Source organism: Nothobranchius furzeri, chromosome 18, assembly GCF_043380555.1.
Source record: "Nothobranchius furzeri strain GRZ-AD chromosome 18, NfurGRZ-RIMD1, whole genome shotgun sequence".
Taxonomy (NCBI): Eukaryota; Metazoa; Chordata; class Actinopteri; order Cyprinodontiformes; family Nothobranchiidae; genus Nothobranchius; species Nothobranchius furzeri.
Window position 1 is genome coordinate 16,850,804 of NC_091758.1, and position 23,661 is coordinate 16,874,464.

At 45.2% G+C, this 23,661-nt stretch overlaps 2 protein-coding genes across 4 annotated transcripts in view; one reads left to right on the forward strand and one right to left on the reverse strand.

Annotated features, from left to right (window-relative positions):
• si:ch211-168d23.3 (BRD4-interacting chromatin-remodeling complex-associated protein) overlaps positions 1-17,005 on the forward strand; it is a 19,643-nt gene extending 2,638 nt beyond the window's left edge. Inside the window, exons 3-14 of the mRNA XM_015969324.3 lie at positions 1,165-1,210; positions 1,326-1,368; positions 1,558-1,623; positions 1,777-3,309; positions 3,872-4,093; positions 4,257-4,815; positions 6,332-6,396; positions 6,507-6,565; positions 6,773-6,921; positions 6,998-7,092; positions 9,630-9,732; positions 11,205-17,005. Coding sequence (XP_015824810.3) covers positions 1,170-1,210; positions 1,326-1,368; positions 1,558-1,623; positions 1,777-3,309; positions 3,872-4,093; positions 4,257-4,815; positions 6,332-6,396; positions 6,507-6,565; positions 6,773-6,921; positions 6,998-7,092; positions 9,630-9,732; positions 11,205-11,962 — 3,693 coding nt within the window. The 5' untranslated portion in view covers positions 1,165-1,169 and the 3' untranslated portion in view covers positions 11,963-17,005. The remainder of the gene's footprint in view (positions 1-1,164; positions 1,211-1,325; positions 1,369-1,557; positions 1,624-1,776; positions 3,310-3,871; positions 4,094-4,256; positions 4,816-6,331; positions 6,397-6,506; positions 6,566-6,772; positions 6,922-6,997; positions 7,093-9,629; positions 9,733-11,204) is intronic.
• Positions 17,006-17,060: 55 nt separating this feature from the next.
• exd2 (exonuclease 3'-5' domain containing 2) lies at positions 17,061-23,069 on the reverse strand. Of its 3 annotated transcripts, none has more exons than XM_015969333.3 (10): positions 22,959-23,069; positions 21,738-21,800; positions 21,239-21,659; positions 20,863-21,119; positions 20,419-20,545; positions 20,031-20,335; positions 19,851-19,957; positions 19,234-19,369; positions 18,788-19,156; positions 17,061-18,145 (listed from the first exon to the last, which is right to left on the reverse strand). In XM_015969333.3, exons 3-10 carry the CDS (start codon positions 21,629-21,631, stop codon positions 17,929-17,931), a joined length of 1,911 nt encoding a protein of 636 aa, XP_015824819.1. In that variant the 5' UTR covers positions 21,632-21,659; positions 21,738-21,800; positions 22,959-23,069; the 3' UTR covers positions 17,061-17,928. The 3 variants fall into 3 exon arrangements, with proteins under 3 accessions (XP_015824819.1, XP_015824817.1, XP_015824818.1); XM_015969331.3 differs by having other exon boundaries at positions 21,224-21,659; XM_015969332.3 differs by having other exon boundaries at positions 21,224-21,659; positions 21,738-21,803.
• Between the last annotated feature and the right edge of the window lie 592 nt (positions 23,070-23,661).

The following is a 23,661-nucleotide window of genomic DNA, read 5'->3' on the forward strand; positions in this document are numbered from 1 at the left end:
TGTTTTAGACCTCTTAAAGTTCCCAGCAGAGTTGTGGACTTGAGTCACATGACTTGGACTCGAGTCATTATTTTAATGACTTCTGGCTTGACTTGATAATATCTATAAAGACTTGCAACTTGACTTGGACTTGAACGCCAATGACTTGCAACTTGAATCGACTTGCATCTTGTGACTTGATGATGACTTAAGCCTATTTGATATTTTAGCACAAAAGTGGCACGACATGGACAAAAATCATGAATCATTCTTGGTTCTGGGTGTGATCTTGTTCTGCTAAATGCAGCAGCTCTTTGTTTATAATCAGTTTCAGTTGCACTTTCTGCTTGTTTGGTGAATAAATGAAGCTTTAAGAAGCTTTATTTCTGGAATTTATTTATTATCATCGACATTAAATAGAAGTTGGACAGATGACTTGATTATGACTTGAAAATTCAAAGTTAAAGACTTGGACTTGACTTGGACTTCCAAATCATTGACCTTGGACTCGACTTGGACTTAGTTGTCTTTGACTTGGACTTGACTTGAGACTTGACTGTATAGACTTGTGACTTATCTGTGACTTGCAAAGCAGTGACTTGGTCACCCTTCTGGTTCCCAGCAATCAGTTTTAAACATTGGTAAGAGCCGGATGTTTTTTTTTATAAATATTATTTTAATTAATACAACTGTAGATAAAAGGATGAACTTCCATTATGTTCAATAATGAATTTAGAAAATAATGATATTAAAACTGCAAAATTTCTGAACTAAATAAAAAATAATTTATTTTAGTTCCAATGTAAAATTCCTAATCAGGGAAATCTGTACAAACAGGATTTGGGGACCTTGTTAGAAAAAACACATTTGGACTATAAGAATGATGCTGATAGAGAGCTAAATACATTAAAACTCACCTGCTGTCGTGTTATTAAAGCGTTGAGGGAGTTTCTTCTTTAATCAATCATTTTTAAAAATTAATTCCAAGTTGAAAAATAAACTAAAACACAAAATAAACACGTTTAGAGGATACGTGGGCGGACAGATGAGTAAACCTGATGGACCGACTTCCCTAACCACGAAGGGTTTGTGATTAAAGATGCTTACGATGAAACCCCCTGGCAGAAGAAAACCCTAAAATAAAAAGATTTGTAGATTTTCCGCTAAACCTCCTCTTCCTCCTAGCTGACATGGAGGATGAAGATGGGACTTGTCTACTTGACGTGTTGTGGTGAGTTTTTCATTCAGCTGCATGTAAAACCTTCATGTGGAGTTTCCTCTCCTTTTGGAACAAAACGCCACGTTTCAGCATCAGAAGAATTTATTTGACCATTCTGTTTTTTCAGTGACCCCCAAGCCCTGAACGACTTCCTTCATGGGACCAGTGAGGTAACAAGTGTGTTAGGAGTCAGCACAGCCCATAATAAGTCAGATGCAGATATTTCTTGGCACCCAGTCATGAGAAATGTGTGTAGGAGGGCTGCCGGTGGGAAAGAGACGCATAATGTGATACCGTCTGTATTTATCACCATGAATCAAGCGTCCTGACCTAAAATGGACTGATTTGTCTCCCACCAGCTGCACGCTGAAGAGCTGCTCATTAACTCCTCCTCTGGGGAGCCCTCCCTCTTCACAGATGCCCCGGTGAGTGTCTGGATACACAGCATGCAGCGTCACAGCAACCAGCACCTTCCCCCAGGAGGACCGTGCTTTTCTTTCCTCTTTCAGCTTCCTGTTAACTCTGAATAATCACACAACACTCCCTCTCCTGCTGTCTCTTTCCGTTTCTTCCTGCAGAGTCCCGTCTCTCTGCTGGGAGACGATGGGGATTCCCCTGATACGCCTCCACCCGAGTGTGTGGATCTGTCCTTCCTGGAGGAGGCTCTCCTGTCATCTCCCGAGGGTGGAGAGGACCCACACACTGTGCAGGAGGGGCCACCTGTGGGGACTGGATGTGAGGGGAAGAAGGGGGAGGCGGGGGAGGCTGAGATGGCGTGTGATATCCTCCAGCAGAGCCTGCAGGAGGCTGAGATCACTGAGCAGACCATGGCTCTTGAAGCAGGCCTGGCACAGACGGGGGACAGTTTGTCCCTGTACTCACCCACCCCTCTTCTCTCGCCCCCCTCTGTCCCATTCATACCCAAGTCTGTGACCCTGCCCGTCACCTCAGTGATGACCAGAGACACCCAAGCAGCAGTGGAGCCCCCCCAGCCCTCCCTCCTGGCTGTCGGACCAGGCTGTCCCTCTCTAAAACCTGCGGCCCCCCCTCAGCTGATGGGACTACTGCCTGGAAACGTCTTTCCTGCTCCATCTTCAGACACGTCCTTCTCCTTAAATCCCGCTCAAGGTTCCGGTATGATTATACACAAGACGGTGTCTGGAGTCGGAGGCCATCCCCTCATCGCCCCAACGCTCAGAGCTGCAGCAGCACCAGCACCAGGAATCCTCCTGCAGCACGCCCCTCTGCCCATACAACCCAAACTTCCTGTCAGCATTCAGCCCAGATTGGTTCAGATCAGCCCCAAGCCTTTAGGGCAGAAACCTGCTCCTGGTCTCACATTCGTCCCTGGAACCGCCTCGTCAAATATTTTGCTGTCCCAAGCTCCGGGCCAAAAGGCTGTGGCTTCACAGCAGCAGCCGGCGCAGCAGCTCTCAAAGCCAGTCAGCCTGCAGCTCGTCAGCCAGGGGGGCTCCTTTGTGCTCCAGCCTCAGGGACTCTTCCAAGGTCAGAACCAGTTCCTGCTTCCAGGCCAGTCTCCTGTTACCATCTCCCAGCCTGCCAGAGCAGCCCAACCTTTGCTCACCCCCAGTCCCCACGGCCCAGCAATTCACAGCGTGACTCCCGCCACCAGGCAGCTTGTAGACGGCTCTCAGATCCTAACCATACCCCACAGACAGCTGAACTTCAGCCCGGTCTTCACCACCCCCACAGGGCAGCTGGCTCTCCGCCAGGCCACTGTGCTTTCAGGACCTTTACAGCTGCAGTCAGCTCCTGCTACTGTCTTCCAGATGCCAGCACAGCTGGCTGGAGCTTACACTCCAGGAGGTCAGGGACCACAAACCACACTGGTGCACAGTCCTGCTCTTGGGAACCACATTACCTTGATCAACAGTTCAGGAGTCCTTTCCCCAGACCTGACTTCCATCTCTATAGTCAACGGCCCGTCAGTGGTCAGGGGACTGCCGTTCGTTGCTCAGGCGCCTGCTTCTCAAGCAGGAGGGCCTGAAGGTCAGCTGAGCCTCCAGCGGGCCTCTGTGGTTCTGTTACCTGAGAGGACTGTTCCGGAAGACCGGAGCAACTCAGAAGAAACCTTCCAGCAACTACAGCAGGTGAGCTCTCACAGCTCTGTAGGGATGTGCACTGGCAACGGGCTCAGAAGTAGAGAAATGAGAGTTTAGTGTGTTATCGCTTCTGTGGCGTTTTTATTTAAGCTACATGTTTCAAGTGTTCAGGAAATGTGTTACAGTCACGCTTTTAAAAAGAAAAAAAGCTGTATTATTGTTTCTAAACTCCCCAAGTCTGAGTTCAGACCAGCGGGTCAAAGGTTAGAGTTCCTGGCACCGTTTAGGTTTGACCTCTGGACACATGAGACCAGAGTGCAGATGTTTACCCGTGATGCACAGCAGTATGTCTGATGAAAGCTAAACAACACATCAGCACAAACAGCTGCTGTCAGCACGGCAGTGGAGGAATTGTGATTTGGGCTGTGTCTGCAGCTACACGACTCAATGAGTCCACCAGCAGAGCAGCTGAAAGGGAAAAGGTCCACACCGGGACATGGACAACAAACAGTTGGGGGACATTTAGGGACACAAACATAGACCCAGTCTGTTACCTGAAGACCTACGCAGGCTAGAGTAAACTTGAGGATTCTCATCTGTCCCTCTGCAGCCCTTTGGACACGTTGTCCAACACGTCTCCATCCAGCCCACCTCAGCAGGACCCCGCTCCTCTCCTCCTCCTGTAGTTACAGTTTTGCAGCCCCCCCCTGGGCCGGATCCAGCTGTGGAGGTGACCAAACTTTTGATGCCCCCAGCAGACATGAGCCAAGCGATGGAGGAGGTCACCAAGTCAGTGGGTCAGAACCAGACCTTCATGCCACATTTACAACAGGTCAGAGTTTCTGTCCATCTGTCCCTCAGAGCAGGTTGTTGTGTTAGTAACAATAAATCTTAATATCATGAATTAAAAACAACCGTTTAGTGACAACGTCCTAATCCGTCTCAGAAGTTGGTTCTGATCCTACAGAACTGTTTGATCTTCTTTTTCTTCACAGCTTAGTTCGCCCGTCTCGTCTGAACTCCTGGACGGAGCTCTACCGGCGGTGCCGATGGAGCCGCTCACCCCCCTGGCCACAGACGACGGAGAGACTCGACCTTCAACTGGTCTGGTCTATGAACAAGAGGTCCATGTGATGTCAGGACAGTGTGGTGAGGTGTCTCCACATCACCCAGAGCCTGAAAACCCTCCCCTGATCTGTTCCCCCACTCAGACAGCAGCGTCCTCCCCCCCTCCTGGATCTGAGAGCTTAATCACCCAACACTCAGCTCCCCAGGAGCACAGTGAACACCAAGTCCAGCACCAAGACCCCCACCAGCTTCAGGTCTCAGAAGCAACACTAGCAGAGACCCAGGTAGACATTCAGTCATCAGTTTCCCAGCCTCAGGCCCAAGTTCAGGTCTCAGATTCCCAGATCCAGTCTCAGAGCTGCACCTCAGTCCAGTGCAGCCCGTCATCTGTGAGTGTCAGCGTCACAGAGCCTCGGCAGCAGACTGCATCTATGCCACTGTCTGCAGGAGGAGATGATGCTGCCGTCCAGCAGTTCACACAAACCAGTGAGTTCACCTGCTGTTCATCAGAAACAATAATTGTATCTGAGAATGCATCGTGACCTTCATGTCAGAAAACCAGTTCAAGGGAGTTTTCCTGTCCACTGTCGCTATATGCTTGCATAGTATGAGGATTGCTGTATAGTCACTGACACTAGTCAGTGACTTGATGCAATTTGCTGGGTTCCTTATATAGGAAAAATATTTCTGATTGGCTTAATGAACTGTCCTGGATTAGAATGTTTATTATGTGAAGTGCCTTGAGACGACTCTTGTTGTGATTTGGCGCTATATAAATAAACTTGAATTGAAGCCGGAGGTGCCCCACTTTATGTCGTTTAGCGTGGACGTAATTTTTGGGGGGGGGGGGGGGGGACATGTCCCCCCACTTTTTCCAAAATCAAGTTTTGACCCCTGCACTTTTTACCATCCAAAAACAACATTACGCTATATTAAATTGACACTGGTTGAGCTCTAAGACCAAGCGGAAAACAGCCTGTTTCCCATTAGAGCATACTGTAAAGATCCCCCACCCCCCCACCCCTGTGTCCCCCCCACTTCTCAAGTGAAAATTACGTCCTTGTCGTTTAGCACCACCTGAGCTGCAGATGGTGGGAAATTCAGACCACTGGTGGGCTTCTGTCAGAATCTGGATGATCGGTCACAGAAGCAGGAGCGAATCCTGACTCAGAGAAAACAACCCAATAAGAAGATGAACACTGACCTCAGGCCCGGAAAGCGTGTTTTACACCGAATGCGTTACGGGGGCGCCCCGGTTTCTAGACAGACCAACATTCACACCGAGTGCTGCTCATGTGCTGAATGTTTCCAGATATCTGCTCCCACAAGAGCACCAAATTATCAGGAATCTGAATTGATATCATTGTCCACAATAACAAAACAAAAGCCGGGAAAAAAAAGCAACGTGGGTTTTATTTTGAAATAACCCAGATGCGCCTCACTGTTCAATGTCTCACTTCCTGTCTGGCTCATTTAATTCCTTTAGTTTATCATGGCATCTGGAATAAATAGGAACTTTCCACAGCTCCAGATCCGGATCTGCACCACACCACAGCCAGCGTGAATGCATCTGTTTTGCATTCAGTGTGAAAGAGGCATCCGGTTTGTTTAAACATAAAACCTATGTAGCATCACTCTTTTGGCGTCTTTTGTTGTTACTAATGATGGGATATCGGTTTCACAGTGTGTGAAAGTTGGAGAAGACGAGTGTGAATTTTGCGTACCAGCTCCTACACGTAGTTGTTATCATGTGAACTCGGGAGCACACGATGTTAGGTCACTTTACTAGTTTTAAGAATTCTAGCCACACCGCCCAAAAGATTGGCTTGTTTACTCAAGTTTTTGGTCATAATTAATTGAAATAATAAAGTGAAACAAAATGAAATCTGCTGTACCTTTTTGGTTACCGGTCGTCGTCTCTCATGTTTCTTCTCGTTTGTTCCGACGGCTGCCCTGGCCGTGGTGAGTAAAGCGTTTAACCTGCATCCACATTCTCCTGCAGAACGTACGCCTCCTGCTCCTGAGAGGTGTTCCTCTGTCCAGATGAGCAGACAGATGGGCGAAAAGGTGAAACCAGTTATAGATGTAGTTCTTTAGCTGACACCATAAGATTCATCAGAGAAACGCAGACTTAGGCGGACCATTTGGACTCATCCAAACTGTTGTGTCTCTGTTAGCTTGTTCCTGTGGAGCTGCGGCGAGAGGAGAGGCTGACTCCAGCAGCGCGCAGACACAGGTAGGACCCAATCTGCATGAAACATCCCAAAGTCTGATAAAAAAAGAACTGCCGAAGTAAAGATGCTTGATTCCTTTTGGAGTCATATTCTAAATGTAAAGGTCCCTTTGTCTTTGGTTATCCGTTTGATCAGATTGAGACGCACGCATCGTTTCCATGGCTACATCTGGATGTTCGTGTTAACACTGGGTTGTCCATGTCCTTTAGATTCCAGCAGCAGCTGTGTTCAGATCACAGCTCAGTGCAGAACCCGCTCACGAGGCCAGTGTTTGGCTCTCTGAAGGATGTTGTCAGGCGCCTGCTGCCGTACCACACCTGTGCCGGTCACCTGCCCACTCCAGAGGACTTTCACCTAGGTTAATGAATGGCTCCATGAAAGTCCCCCTCTGGAGTTTTACTGAGTGTTAGTTAATCTGCTGTCTGTTCCCACAGTGGACCAGGAGTTTGACTCCGTGTCTGGTTTCCTCCTTAAACGCACCAAGGACATGGTCAACAAATACAGGCAACTATTGGTGAAAGAGGCCCAGGTAACACATGATACACCTGCAAACTCACCTACAGAAACAACGCCTGGATGGTAGCATGTTGTTCCTTCGTATTAGATCTGAGTAGACCATAGAGATAAAATGGTTTTGATGGTTCTGATTGTAAGTCAAACAGACGTCCCAGATCCTACCTTCACAATAAGAGCGGTTGTGGTCAAAATACACGTTTAACCTAGAAAACATGATTCATTACTATGAAGATCATTACTGTGACACAAAGTCTCTAGCCTGGCCTGCCAGACTCGTCTCTGTTTAATTCTGCACAGAGAAGGAGTCTGGCAGGCCAGGCTACAAAGTCTCCTTCCTGTTTATAAACAGAACAGAGAGATTAAAGAGCAAGTTCACTGAAAAACGGTTCTTCACTTGCTCTTTCTGAAATAGGGTCGGTCAGGCTAAATGTGAAAATAGTCCTCTACCCCTATTTCCTGCATTAGCCACCCACAGAAAATACCAAACCATACCATAGTTTGTTTATATAGCACATTTAAAAGGCAGCATGGGAGCGGCCCAAAGTGCTGCACAGGCTGGACCAAATCACGACCAATCAAAGCAACAAAAACAGAAGATAAAAACACCGATCAATAAAAGCTAACGAAACATGAGGAATACTAGAACACATCAAAAACAATAATACAATAAAACGAGTCATGGTCTAAAAGCCACATCGTAGAAGTGGGTCTTTAAACGAGATTTAAAAACCGCCAATGATGGGGCCTGTCGAACTACAATAGTTAGAGAGTTCCACAGCTTTGGGGCAGCATGTACAAATACTTGTTCACCCCGTAATTTGTAACGCATCCGGGGCGTGCACAGCAGCAGGAGGTCAACCGACCTCAACGTGCGCGTGGGAACCTGGTGGGAACATAGGGAGTGAGCAGGTCAGAGAGATAGGGAGGTGCCAGGTTGTTGAATGCTTTAAAGACAAAAGTCAATAGCTTAAACTGTACTCGGAAAATGACAGGGAGCCAGTGAAGATGTTCCAGGACAGGGGTGATATGGCTACGTCGGTACGTATTTGTCAAGAACCTGGCAGCAGCATTCTGGACGAAGTGCAGCCGATTCAGGATAGAGACCGGAGCACCAAGTAGGAGGGCGTTTGCATAGTCCAGGCGAGAGGTAATGAAAGCATGGATAACTGACTCCAAATGCCTCTGCTTCAAGATTGGTCTAAGGCGAGTAAGGCGGCGAACCTGGCAAAAGCAAGTCCTCACGACTGAGTTAATCTGTGGGGTCATTGAGAGTTCAGCATCTAGCTTTGCCCCGTGACTTATCACGCACTGTTTGGGCTTGAAGGTTAAAAGGTCACAAACAGAGTGAGAGCCATGGTGATTGTGGGGGGCAAAAACTATAGACTCAGTCCTCCTTTCATTTAATTTTAAGAAATTGGACGCCAGCCAGCCCGATAGACGATGAAAAGCTCGGATTAGAAAAACCAGTGCATGTCACACTGAATATTAGCATTCATGGAGTCATCCATCTTGGCTCCTGACGGGGAAGGCTGTTGTTGGTTCAGCGACCAGGAAACAGCAGAGCTTGTCTCAGCTTGTAGAAGCTAACCGTTAGCATCTCACAACATAGCAGAACTTCTCCAGGCTTATTTGTGCAGATAAAGACGGGCGGACACCGTATTACTTTTTTTTTTTACTTTTTTGAGCCAATTTTCCCCTCGTGCGAGAATCTACTAGCCTAGTGAACTAGACCAAATTCTTGCTTTGCAAAGTTTGGTCTAGGAGAGCTCCACTGGAACCTCTGCAGCCCCAACAGCATTCTGGCTGGCCAATCACAGCTCTCTAGAGGGGTTTCAAATACATATAGAGCTGTGATTGGTCCATAATGGTGGGCCAGTCATAGTGCTCTATCTGCTTAGTGAACAAATCACAGAGCTTAATCCGCTTTGTGGGCCAATCAGGGCACTCTATATGCCTGGTGGGTGGGATGATGTAACAGAGTGAAACAAGAGTATGTCACATTCATTGTCCAGTGGAATGCGAAGATCATTTGAAAGACAACGGTAGAACCCGCCCCACAACCGAGAGCCGTCAATGGAGCATGGCCAGACTAAATAATACATTTATTTAGTCTGGCTTGCCAGGCTAAGAATCTACAAGATCTGGTCGAGTTTTGAGCTGAGTGTCGTGTATTATACACGGGATAGCGAAAGGTGACTAACACTACGTGACCAGCGTGACCAATCAGCAGTTGTAAGCGTGCAAAAATTTCTGGCGTGTTTGATATTTTGCTCGTCCCTCGTGAGGGACTAAAGCTCTAAAGCTGGGTGGACACTGTGCGACTTTTTCACTCGTAGCACTCAGCTTCAGCTCAAACTGTATGACTTGAAGTGACTCTGCGACCCGTCTGTGCACTTGTTTGTAAACTGTGAGAGAATAATGAACTCTGACAACTTTTAGCTCAGAGTATTAATAATAATAGATTTTGTCTTCTTGTGTGCTCAGGTGACCCGAAACATCCAAGTGTTTGAGTTTCCACGTGTTTAATGCCATCTGACCCTGTTTCCACAGCAAGAGAGCCCATCAGCGGAGATGGTGATGTTGGAACGTCTCTTCCTTCAAGCGGAGAGGTTCTCATTAGCAGAAGACAGAAGGCGAGCTTGTAGAGATCCAGGTCAGTGTGCTAAAGCATCTCTACAGCTTCTACATGTGAACTGGCTGAGCAACATCAGGGTGAGAGAGTTGAGAACGATAGAGAAACGAGTTAGTGACATATTTGAAAAATGTATTGGTTCCTTGGAAGACTTAACCCTATAAAATTGGCTTCAGAGCAGCTCACAGGTGTCACTGTGTAATGAAACAGTGTAAAAGTGGAGTGGGACGCTCCCAGGCAGACTGGGATGATGGGACATTACAGGCGAGAGGTTAGGAGATAATTAAAGTAATGATGTTTCAGGAGACATGGCCAACATGCAAATTCAGACTTCGTAAAGAGAAAGCAGCTCGCCGAAATAAAAGCAGGGGTAAGAGATCTAACATCTGAGGTGAGATTATATGAGTTTGTTCTACTGTGGATCATTTGTGCAGAGAGGACCCAGATTCACGGTGGACTCACACAGCCTGACTATCAGAGACTGAGGTATTAGATAGGGGGTCACTTCACTCTGCTTTACTGTGAACCATGAGGTAAAAATGGCCTCTAAAGCTGGGCGGACACTGTGCGACTTTTTCACTCGTAGCACTCAGCTTCAGCTCAAACTGTACGACTTCCTCGCCGAGCAGATCTCACGAGTCATGTGCTCGCACTGTACGACCCAGTTCTCGGATGCGACCTGACTGCTCACACTGTACGTCTGGTAGCAACACGTCGGACCTAAAAAAATATGCTAAAAATAGCAGTTTTTACACAACACGTCGGACTTTTTTTGTGTTGTTTTGCCTGTTGTCCTTCAGGAGTGCTGCAGGAGGACACACAGGGATTTATGGGGGTTGGGTGAGGAAAACGAAATAAAGAAAGTAAATCGGTGTTTTGTGATCAGTTTACTTTGACATGAACATGATGAACACGCTTTCTTGAGAATCCTTGTCATTGTGTGTAAAAGACATGTAGAAATAAAAACGAACAACATGTGTTATTAGGGAAATAGCGGGTGAGCGGTGTTGACGCATGATTGCGCATGCGCAGTTCTGATACTTTTTGCGTCGCAGCCGCTCGCTGCGCCTCTTCAACCCTCACGAGGAACGAGCAAAATATCAAACACTCCAGAAGTCCATGTGAGCTCACGATTGCTGATCGGTAGCTGGTCAGGTGGTGTTGATCGCCTCCCGTAACCCCCTGTATACTACACGACGCTCAGCGCAAAACCGCCCGATCTTGTGGATTCTCGCACGAGTGGAAAATCGGCTCATAAAAGTGAAAAAGTCGCAGAGTGTATGCCCGGCTTAATGGGGTGAAAGCTGATGTCTCCGGTAAGTTTCCTTGTGGTTCTGGACTGAGATGCTTGTCGTTAGTCTTAAAGGTGTCCCCGGTAGGCTTTTCTTTAGTTTTGTTGACGTTTGCAAACAGGCCGATGTCCAAAATGTTCCAAATGGAAACAAAAGTAAACGGGATAAATATTCAGCTAGCTCAAACTTTTTTTCTTTCAGAAACTTTTATGACAGCCCTGACCACGTCAACGTCTTCCCCCCATGGAGCCCATTCCTCTGGCCCCTCCCATTCACCTGACTCCTCCCAGTTCTCAGTCCCCGCCCACATGTACCCCTCTGACAGCCCCTCTCCTCCTTCAGCCTGGACTCGTCTGTCTGAACGCCCCCCAGGACTAAAGACGTACTGCTCCAGCTCGCGTGGGGCCCTCAGACTTACCATCAAGCAGGAGTCCGGTTCTCGTAAAGTGATCCACAACTCGGCCTGTGACCCAGGACTGAAGCGAGACCACACAGGGCAGCTGACCAATGGTGGTGGTGGAGGAGTGAACAAACGGCCCTCTCAGGCAACCAACGGAGCGGCCCATTGTCCTCAGCATGATGAGATGTCCAATGGAGCTTTTACTGCTTCCACTACTAACCAGATCCAACAGACAGCTTCCAATTCCAAAATAAAAGCCCCAAATCCCTTTTCTATAGCAGACCCAGGGGAGGTTTGCTTTGAGTTGCCTCGCAGAGACGTCAGTGCCCCCAAACGCAAATGCTACAGGCTGGACGTGTCTCCTCGGCCGGAGCAGCAGTTCGACACTTCAACTCTGCCTCTCCAGGAAGACAACATGCTCAGCGAACATCTACAGAGTGCCATCGACAGCATACTTGAACTCCAGCGCCTGCAAGGCCCTTCTGCAGCCCCAAGCAGGGCCTCAGCAGGCCCTTCTCTGGACCAGGCTGTCACCAGCATCCTGGAGGGACACCTGTGAGGTAATTTCACCCGACATCTAAAGGCTCGTGGACGTGTTCCCAGAGGGTGTCAGATGTTGCTTTAACTGATGATTAAGAAGAAAAATCTCTAAAGCACTTAGAGACGCAGCGCAGACATCAGCACTAAGGCTAGTCCCGTAGGTGTTAGAAACTTCAGTTTGATGTTTGTTTGTGGGGGGAAATCTATTTGAATAGGAGCTCTATTGTTTCAGTGATAGTTGAGCCATTCAGAGGTTTACGCGCTGTTGTGACCTTCTTCAACATATAGAATATAAGTAATAGTGGAGACAAAAAACATGGAGTAGACTGAGATTATTTAATAGTATTTTATAAACCTTCTTTTAAAGTTGGGAAGCTTTTCTTTTGCATTGTGCCAATCTTCCAGGGTACTTATTTTGATAACTTGTGCCAATTGTGTTCTGGATTAGGAGGTGTTTGTGTCTGTTTTCTTTTGGGTTTGTTTGAGAGAGGGAGAGAGAGAGAGAGAGAGAGAGAGAGAGAGAGAGAGAGAGAGAGAGAGAGAGAGAGAGAGAGAGAGAGAGTGTGTGTGAGAGAGCTTTAGATCCTGTTATGGGGCAGTACACACACAAAAAAGTTCACACACTCCGTCATTAATGAAACTCCAAAGACTTTATGATTTTTTACATCTTGAATACACCAGCAGAAATCTGTGTTGTCTCATCACAAATGTAAAAAAATAAAACCCGAGGGGCACAACGTTCATTAGGCAGTTGTAGTTCTTTTATTTTGAAAGTCCAGACCCTTACTGTGAAGTCTAACTGTGAACCGTTGTTGGTTTTGTCTGTTTTCAGACGAGTAGTGTACCATCCTGTCCATATTAACATGTAAGCAATAATAAGTTAGGATGATTGTTGGAGCAGTGAGGAAGAGGAGGAGTCTGCTCCGTCACTGATGAAGGATGGAGACAAAGATTGTGAGGCGCTTTTTGTCATCAAAGCCGTTGTAGTTTAGAAAATGTTTCAAGGGCTTCATGGTGGCTTTTTAGCATCTATGACCATAAAAATATCCAGTTTCAGAAGAAAACCCAAGCAGCTGGAGCCTCATCATCAAACAGCCTTTTACCAAAAACACAAGGAACCATCTGCTTCACAGTGAGCGCCAGTTTGTTTTAATCACTGGTTTCTAGCTGAGCTAAATCTTTATTTAATGCAACCATCGTTGAGCAATATGATTTCTGCAGCCTCTTATGTTTATTGTGACAATCTTCTGTGTTTTTATAAAAATGTGAGTTCTGTTTGTTGAGAATTTTTCTTTTTTAAGTATTTAAATTTGTGCAAAACATTTTACCTTAAAAGTCAAACTGAACTTGGAAAATGTCTGATGTTTGTAGAACAAACAAATATTGCTTCTGAGCAGGACTTTAGGTGGAAGTTTGGAGTCACTTTTGTGTCTATGAAGGATTATCTGAAAGGTTAACATGTGAATTCAGTCAGACTAAAATCTGCACTGACTATCAACTCCACATTAGACCAGTGAGATGCTCCGTCTCCAGATTTCTCCAAGCACAATTTGTTTTACTTAAAGTAAAGGAGTTTACACAGACCTCCACTGTCTGACTGCAGCATAAAGACACAAAACTAACTCCATACCTGGGCCAAGGATTGGATGTTTCATTAAAAGCCTTCAGCAACAAGACTCAGAAGAAAAGAAAGTTATTTTTCTAGTTTCTTTTAACATCTGAGGGCTGTTTCACCAAACCTAAAGATGAGATTTAAGCTTAGTGAAATAGTTTGGATTTCTGTGTTTGTAGAGGGAATTCACTGGAGTTTTCTTCAAAATAAAAACGATAATTCGAGGATAAAAAGCTGCCTCCCAAACAAGATCTAAGTGGATTTAACCTGCTCCAGACGGGGCTAACAGCCGTTGAACTTCTGATGGTTGCTCCGTATTTCTATCATAAGTATGTCATTTATCATTTAGAAGAGTTATTACAGCTAACAAGGCTAAATAAATGAAACAAACATGAGGAATTCAGCTCATAAACAACTTGAAAAAACCTGCTGTGCTTTGGATCTTTGGGGTAAATTATGACTTATTTAAAATTTGGGTATTAATAGAGAAGTTATTTTTCTAGTATTATTTCATTTGTAAAAATGTTACGTCCTAAGAGCCATTTAGTTCTCTCCTGGTGGACGGGTAGTTAAGCGGGTTAAATCCAACTGGTTTAATGACTGGGTTTGTAGACTAAAACCAGTTAATCCCAGAAGCTCCAACCAGTTCAGCCTGGTTTCCTTTTTACTTTTATGAAACAGCCCCCAGGTGTTAGAAACCATTAAAAATTTAAAAAAAAGGTGCTTTATTGAACATTCATTCCTTCATCTGTATCAGTGTTATTTTTATTTGTATTATTAGTCTTTTGTTGAACTGAACTAAGTTTTAATATGCAGTAATTTAGTGTTGAGACGTGGTGTACAAGTGCTGGTGGACACACAGAAGACCCATCAAAACCAGTTTGATCTTTTGGGGAACAAAAACATGGCGTCTGTATGCTAACAGCTAATGGCTAAAGCTAACAACAACCTAGAAAGTGGAGGGAAAGTCGTAGCTTGACCTTTGTTTATTCTGGTATAAAATACCTGATAGCTACTTATGGGGCACACATAATAGTGATACATTAAAAATAAACACATTAAAAATAAACAGCTTTATTTTATTTAACTACATTTTACCCCATTAAATCTGAAAATTTAAAGTGACAGTGTGTATTTTTCCTGACAATAGGAGCAGTAGACACCTAAATTGTTGCAAGCAAGCAGTATTTTTGTGTTGGAGTAAGACCTTACCAGCGGGTGCCCATTAGGGTCAAAAAGCCCCAGCGAGTGAAGACTTTAGTAAAATACCGAGCACATCAGACACCCCTTTCATCACTGGCAACAAGTGAAGAGGTAAATGAGTAAAACAACATTTAAGATCGACGAAAGTTTTGTAACCTTTAGGTAATCAGTAATGCATTTTGTCCTCATGGGCTCCTGTAGAAGGAAACATGGCCTCTAATAGGGAGCCGTCATTTCCGCATCACATGGGTCCTCGGAGGAGCAAAAAAAAAAGAATGCAAGTCAACGGGGCTAAAAACGCCATTTTCTAATTCTGCTTGTTTTGTGCCAAGGATTTCACATTATGATGCCCGTGAATTTTAAAGATACATTTTGATACCAAGAATGCGCTTAGTTTAGAATGGGGGGTGGGGTATTTCAGGTTTTGTGTGAAAATAAGTCCAGGACTACGTCATTGAACCAGACAGGGAGAAAACTGAGGGGAAATGGCTGTAAGTTCAGCGATCTTTCCTCAGGAGGAAAGAACCACCATAAATCTGGTCATTTGGTAAGTAGCAGCTACGTTAGGGGGGAGGAGATTATGTTTATGTATTTAGCAGACACTTTTGTCCAAAGCGACTTACAAGTGATAATCGACATGTTGCCCTTGAGGCTAACAACAACAACATCAACAACAAATTTCCAGTAGGTGGCAGTGAGGCAGCATGATGAATCATGGAGAGGTGGGAACAAGGAGTGGACAGTAGAGAGGGGGACGGGTGCAGGTAGGGTGCTAATCATATCATACACCATTATGTGGTGTATGATATGTGACGTGCCAATTTCTAGTTTGTAGTCTTGCCAATTCTGAACTTTTACAAGCTAATAAATCTCAAAGTACATAACTGGCATGGTTGAAACACTCATTACTTTTCATTTAAATTGCAGTACAACATATGTGTGATCCAGGGCGTATGGCAAAGCGGATTAGAAAATAGCATTTTTAGCCCCGTTGACTTGCATTCATGTTTTCGTTCTGATGCGTAAGTGACTTAGGTTCCCTGTATGGCGTTGTCCAGAGACTTAGACCCACTCCCATGTATTTTAGATCTCATTTTTAATGGCTATACGTTACAAAGCTGCCAATATTTTTCAACAACTGGGCATCATTTCACTCTTTTTAAACAACATTTTCATGGATGTTTCCAGAAAATGATAAAAACTACACATTGTCTCTTTAAGCAGCCTAGCAAAATAAAAGCAGGCTGAATAGATCTAACATCTCAGAGACGATGGTCAGATTGTGTCTGTTTAAACATGGATCATTGTCTAAGCTCTCCATCAAAGGATTCATGGTAAAAGTCATTTGTGCTGAAGGGACTCAGGGGATTTCCTGACCCTGCTTTTATTTTGGTAGGCTACAACCAAAATCTGAATTAACATGTTAAGTATTTAATAATTTGGATGCATTTAATCATGTTTGAATCAAAATACCTATATTTAACTTTATTACTTTGATATGTTTAAACATTCGTGGAAAAAAATAAAAGTGGTGATAAACTAACTTTAAAAAAGGTCACATCCCATTTTTACGTGGAACTACAAGTGGCGGTTACGTTATGATCAGTGCTCCATAACTAGTTGTCGATACGGACTCATCTTCTCAAATTGATTTCTTGAACATATATGTAAGGGGGTGGGGTGGTGATGGTGGGGTTCTGGAATAATCTGTGTTTCCATCCTCAGCGGTTTCAGCGTAATGCAGTAAAGATGTCAACGCAGGATTGCACTCTGAAGTCACAGCTAAACTTCTACAAGGGAAATTCCACCAAACTTCACTTTTAGTATTTTAAGTTTTCTCGTTTATAAGTCAAGGACTCCACAGAAGAGAAAGTTAACTTTGATGGAAATTCCCTTTAAACGAGCCTCGAGTGCCGTGGTGGTGGAGCGCTGACGTCAGAGATCAGTTTCAGCGGGATTCTGCAGGTTTTATTCGTAAATGTTTTTCTTTTGATGTTCCTGACTGAACTGTGAAACCAGGTAGCTCATCACGTCACACGTGTTCAACTTCAGATACAAACATTTGACTAAGATTGTTCTGATGCCAAAATCAAGAGGCCTTAATTCAGCAAAACTAGATTGTAGAGGAAGAATAAAAACGTCCTTTGACCTGAATCAAGTCATGAGTGATTCATATATGTCAAGAAAACCACTTTTGTACTCATTTTTACAGACTATTTATTAAACTGCGATTTTGTAAGAAATAAACCCTGCTGTTGGTTTTCCTTTGGTTATAGAGGTGTGCGAATTATTCTCCAACAAGTTGATTTTAATACAAACATTTATTCTTTTATCTTTAATTCCGTTTTGGAAAAACACGTTTCCACTTGAAGCAGCTGATTTTATAATTTAAAGTATCTTTTGTAAAGTCTTAACTCTGCATGGAACGGGCTTCAGCGTTACTGTTGGCACAAGTACTTCGCTGTAGGAATTGTGTGATGTCACATGACGTCTGGGAAAAACGGTGTTGAGTTGAAGCAACGTTTCCTCTCGCCGCCACGGTGTCTCCTTCAGTTGGGATGAAGAGGAACATTAAAACATGATCCATGAAGATGTCCCGACCTTCCGGAACAACGGCAGCAGAACGGAAACGTCCAGATGAAACGGTCCGGTTACATAAACCAACGCTGCTCACCCCCACCCAGACGCATCTCAACCACCAGCTCATCTTTTAGAAAAAAGGGGCAAAGATGGAGTTTGATCGAGATGTTTCTGGGAAACACTTGGAGTGAAAAAAACAAAACAGGCAGAGCAGCAGATAACTCCTAATCCGACTGAAAACCCTCCAGCAGACTGACGTTCCGCTGCAAACCTGCAGCAGAAACGGAGACTAAGAGCAGCCTTAAAAATCAGTCTGGAACCGGTAATCTAAACTTACTTCATAAATAGTTCTCCTAAAGATTAAAAAATTATTTGATGTGCAGTCGTTCCTCATGATGCTCCAAAGGTAGAACCAGCCCAAATGTTCAGTTCTTCCCAGAGTGAGAAATTGATGATTCCCACATTCTGGAGAAATGTCATTCCAGATTTAAGAATCTTTCCTTGCAAAAAGACGCAAACAGAAACTGGGTTGGACGTTGTTGTGTGTTGGTTTGAAGTTTCAATGGAACTTTGTCGAACCAGACGAGGAGTCAGTTGAGCTTGATGGGCAGGTCCTCTCCGTATTTGCGGAGGAACTTGCTGTGATTGTGGTCGACGGACCAGAGAGGAGGCAGGTGGCGAGGCTGCATGGTGTTCAGGAAGTGCTGCCTCCAGCGCCGCTCCAGGTCCATCAGGCCCTGCAAACCCTGTTCAGCATGAGCACGAACCACCTTCAGACCATGAGGTATGTAGGCCTCGTTCAGGATCCTGCAGAGAGACCAACGCAGAGTTAATGCCTCGCTCCACGTAGATGTCTGCAGCAGAGTCAGCGGGTTACAGCTACAGGATTCTGCAGGTCAACGTGGTGAAAGCCTGCCAGGCAGATGCAGAACAGCAGACTGGAACATGTGGATAGTTTCATCCCTTCACTATCGTGTGTGTGTGTGTGTGTCCATAGAATCAGATAACAGGTCTTAGTTGTTTTCACTCAGAATACACAGCTAGACATCCATACCACTTCGTCATTCAAGGATGGACTACACAGATGGTAACATGTCAGGGGTTGTTTGATGCTCTTATTTTGAAGAGCCACTGGGTTCCTGTTGAGTGCATTTGCAGGTGAAACTGGAAAAATAATATGATGCAAATGTACATTTACTTAGACTGAGAGACCATCTAAAGTCTCAGGAACCCCCGAAGGTGTTCTGGATTAGTTAGCTGATCGGACACTTTGGGTCTGGAATATTAAATCTTTTCACAATTTTCTAACTGAGGTTTTGAATGTGGAGTTTTCATGAGCTGTAAGCCATAACCATCACAATTAACAAATAAAAGCTCGAAGGATGTGACGTTTCCTGTAACGAGTCCGTCTCATGGATCAGGCTGATTTTAACGAGAGGAGAGTCTGACCTCGTCTCCAGGCCGGCCGCCTGCTGCAGCACCTCGTCAGTCAGCTGCTGCTCCTTGTTCATGTTCAGGAAGTTTCTGATCAGCGCCTGCAGCTCCTCCCGTCTCTGCTCCGGTAGCCCTTCCCTAGCGCTGAGCAGCGCTCGCGCAGCAGAACGGACACGCCGGCGGTCTGAGTCCTCCAGCAGCCGAACTCCCTCCTCGCAGCCCTGAGGGGCGGCGAATTCCTCAGCCAGCTGCTGTTTGAGGAAACCGTCATGCACGTTGGATGCAGCATGGCAGCTGGTGCAGAGCAGCAGGATGTCGTGGGAATTGTGGTCCTTCATCTCAATGGGAAAATGTCGTCTGTATTCGTGTGGAACAATGTTCTTCCTGCAGAATCAAAAGCAGATCCTTTTAGGTTCCGTGTTTATATGCTGAAATATTCTGATGGAGCAGAGCAGCAAGACCTGATGTAGGAGTCTGCTTTGCCACAGACGACACACAGGTTCTCCTTGGCGGTCAGATAGTAGTCCTGCTGGGAGTCGGGACGTCCTGAAGGTTCAAACAGGAGTCGCACGATGAAAGGATCTTCACTCTGAAGCTCTGAGGCACAACACACCAGAAACGAGGTTTGATGGTTCAGGACGTGTGAGCGGAGCAGAAGCACTCACCAGGATAAAGATTCAATCATCACAAAACCAAGCCAGAGCGTACACGAGCGCGGTCGGACACGAGGGGCGGGGCTTTTAGAGTTTAGGATGACTGGAGAGGAAATTTATACTACTTCAGAAAACAGCTGAGAGCCAACTCAAGACCCGCGGGCCTAAAGCTGCCCCATCAGCTGTAGAAACCACAATAAAACTACTAGTCCCAGAATGCACTAGGACAGGCAGCACTGGCTCCTCCCCATGACTCAGGCGAGTTCCTGCTGCTGCCTTCTCTCCTGATGAGCGATTTTCACATCAGTACGTTTGTGTTTTCAGTAGTTTTCTAACAGCTTTCTGTAAAATGTTATCAAAACATTCAGAATCCAACACGGACGTCGGAGTGAATCCGTTGTGCTTGAGCTGAAAAACCCGCCTACCTCCGATCCCTTTATCCAGGTACCATTTGGCTTTCTTCTTGTCGCAGGTACAGAGAGGCTGACCATCAGGAGCGTACAGGAAGCAGTTATCGTAGAGAGGAGACTTCCTGTAAATAAAGAGTTTAGATCAGCGTCCGTCAGCAGATTACACCGGTTCCTCTCCCGCGGCTCCGTCCTCACCTGGCAGAATAACCAACACCCAGTGGTTTCCTCTTGTTCTTCCGAGGGTCTGGGACTTGCTGATCTCCAGACTCTGGGCTTTCACACGCCGCCATCTTCCGTTCTCTCCTCTTCTCTCCCTCACTGGGTTTGATGTCTCTGTATCCTCTGCCCCTAAACGGGACGTCCACCAGGCCCTGGCAGCAAGAGACCAGCTCCAGGTAGGAGCTCCTGCTGGTGGAGACGGGACCGGCTTCAGACCAGAGGCCGAGGAGACGGAGGAAGAGAGCAATGGAGACCTGAGCATCTCTGGCAGCGTAAGTCATCTAAACAAAGCAGAGGTAAGAGTCAGAGAAGGGGGTACAGCAGAGTGTCTCTAAAATTAAACATGAGAAGTAGAACCCATCACCTGCTCTAGTGTCAACTGGTCTGCCTCCCAGTCACTACAGCGCAACTCCATAGATTTATCCAGAGAAACATTCAGTAGATCTGCAGCCAGGGACTTCAGACTGAGGCCATTACTCACAGGAGACTGTCTGAGAGCAGGACAAGAGGACTTGGACCAGGCTCTTAACCATTGTCTTAAGAATGAGACTGGATGCTTCTGCGGTGCGTTACAGAAGCGACGCGATCTCTGCAGCTAACAGGAACTGTTACAGTCTAGAATTTGGTTAAGGCGAATGTGCCGTGGCATGAGGCATTCTAGCTTCTGCTTCCAGAACACATTAAGCTCCACAGTTTCCAGAGGTTTAACAAGAAACCATACAGGATATCCGAGGTTGTCGCTGCCATAACGCGCCGCTCACACACCTGGTATAAGTTGGCGGTTAAGTAGATTTGAACTGACTCATACCTCTGTCTCAGAGCAAGATGACGCAGGTCCACTGTACATGATAGTGACAGGCCATAGTCACTTGCCAGACGCTTCCCGTCGTCATAGCAACCAACACCAACTTTTAAAACATGGGGGTCTCTGAGGACATCGATCAAGCTGTTAGGGAATGACTGCTGCTCACTGCGAAACGCCAGCAGCCTCACAAGGATGCACAGACCCGAGTAGGAGGACATCTGCAGCAGGGACACGGCCGAAGATCTGCCCTTCACCGATACCTGTGGGACAGACAGCAGCCGGGTCAGAATACCCCACTGGACCAGTCTGGTGAGGAGAGGTTTACTTTCCTCTGAAACATAAAAACATTTAAGGTATTTCTTACTCCGTCGGTCTTTACCCATTCACAGTCCAGTCCCAGCACAGGGAAAACCACCAACTCCCTCTGCATCAGAGGCCACATCTGTTGCCACTCCTCCTCAGAGCTCACCATCACCGGTTTCACCGCCAGCAGTTGGTCGAAAGACGGGATCTGGAACGGAGGGGGTGCCTGTGGGGTCTGACACTCCACGGTTTTAAAATCTTTCTCAGTAAGACAAGGTGGCTCCTCCTCGTATTGGTACTCCACAGCCGTGAGCTCATGCTCCTCAGGACACGGAGCTTCATCAGGATCCATGTTCTGCAGAGGAGGCGGCTTTTTCTTTTTAGTCTGGTACACCTGCCAGATGAGCAGTCCTCCTAAAGCCGCTCCCAGAACCGTCGTTATGACGGCGGTCAGGGGCCCTCGAGACATGACCAACAGACCCGAAACAGACTCAAACCTGAGGAGTGGGGAGGACAGGTGTTGGGACACACACATACACACTCCTGGAGACATGCCCTGCTTGTTTGTGATGTACCTTCCTTTCGTTAGTGAGCTTGAATCCAAATGTTTCTGTGATCCTGACGGTCACTGTTCATCTCTGCTGGGAGGAAAAACACCCTCTTTGATGTAATAACACTTTAACAAAAGATGTCCAATTCTACAACATCCAAACTTAAATATATGTTGTATTTTAGTGACATGTTCTCTTCTGCTTAATACCAGATGGACGGTTTTCTAAAATGCTAAACTATCTAGCTTTCTACCACCCCTGAGGCAGACAGGTCTGTAACAAAAGCATACAGAAAAAAAAAATACAGGAATAAAAGTGAAGTAAATCAATTAAAGTGAATCTCCACCAAACTGGATTCTACCAGGATGCTTCAGCTCCGTCATGGCAACCAGATGAGAAAATCCTTTCAGCCACTTGCTCCTGGTACCTACGCAACCTCCTCAAGAGCTAATGAATGAAGCATCTTTTAACAGTGTGTTTTATCCCCCTTCAGTAAAATCTTGTTGATATTCTGTCCATTGATTTTAACCTATTGTTGTCAGCTTCCCCAGCTGGGATGAAACAAGAAAATCTATTTTTAAAAAACTTAGAATGATGTAAAGCAACAAAACACAAATATAGCAGTAAAAACGATTAAAAAGAAAAAGATAAAATAAATGCTAAAAGCTGAGATCCTCTGTGTTGAAATCAACGATCTGATCTAAAATGAATAAATCGTAGTTTCGAGCATACATGATTTAACAGGCAAATTTAACCCGTTAAAATTCTCGGAAGTTCATCTCAGAACCTGAATCCATCTCATCTGACCGGAACCAGGTCTTGTGCACCTGTTCTTCTGACACACCTGATTTAAATGTGCCATTAATGATTCTGCAAAAATAAAGACTAGGATGATAAGGAAAATCGTGTATATCGGATATTTGGACGCGAGAACTAAAACTTGAAACGTAAACATGTGTAGTGTTTTAACCTAAAACACATTAACTTCAAATAAGCGACCAACTAGGAACGTTTCAAATAAACGGAACAACCTTAAAAAGTTTTCCTTCAAATTTAGGTGACAATGACAAATACTAAGTAGATAAATACTTTTAAATTCCTTCCAAGTGAGTTTAAATTGACGTTAGCTTTGCTAGCGCCTAAAGCTAACCGTTTAAGCTACTTGCTAAAAGCTCGTGTCGCTTCTTCCTATTCTAGCGGTCAAACAGTGGCTTCAGAATAATCCTCCGAGTCATTTTATCTTACCTTAACGTTTCTAGCCTACTCGGCATCACTTTCGCACACGAACAGCTGCTTGCTACGCCTTTTCATGTCCTTCGGGCTCCATTTATACGATTGTGTGGCGGATTTCCGGCTAGCGCCGCCTGCTGGGCGGAGGGCTAAATACAAAGCTTCCCGTTTGGCGCCCTCTGCTGGCGGACGGAACAACCAGACAAGTTCCAAAGTTCATAAACAGTAATTAAGAATTTATTACAAATAATATATTTATAAAAATTAATCTAGCAATTACTACACACAATGTTCTGAGACACCGAATTTTGGAGTTTCCCATCTACAAGCTATAATCATCCAAATGACAAGATATGAAGGCTTGAAATATTTCGCGATGTGCAATGAATGTAATTAGTATGAGTTTCACTTGATAAAATGTTTTGGGGAAAAAAACTGTCACAATACTTTTATTTTCTAAGATGGACCTGTCTAAACACAAATTCAAGGCATATTTTAATTTAAAGAGCTGAAATCAAATTTTTCAAAAAGACAAATAATGAAAGCATCACTTTGTGTAAACTCCTCATATTATCAAATTAATTAAAAAGAACTACACTTTTTTTCTACCACCATAAATTTATTGAATCTATTAGCTTCAACTTTCTTCAACAAACTGGAATAAAGAAATGAAATAATTACAAAATGGGAAAAAAATGATTGGAGAATAGATCATATT

Excerpts from the sequence above, each read along its gene's own strand:
- exd2 (XM_015969331.3), bottom strand. The coding sequence starts at position 21,631 with ATGTCTCGAGGGCCCCTGACCGCCGTCATAACGACGGTTCTGGGAGCG. Across the intron at positions 20,336-20,418 it reads ACCAGTTGACACTAGAGCAG|ATGACTTACGCTGCCAGAGA; the intron begins GTGATGGGTTCT and ends TGCTTTGTTTAG. Across the intron at positions 19,958-20,030 it reads GGTGTTGGTTATTCTGCCAG|GAAGTCTCCTCTCTACGATA; the intron begins GTGAGGACGGAG and ends CTTTATTTACAG.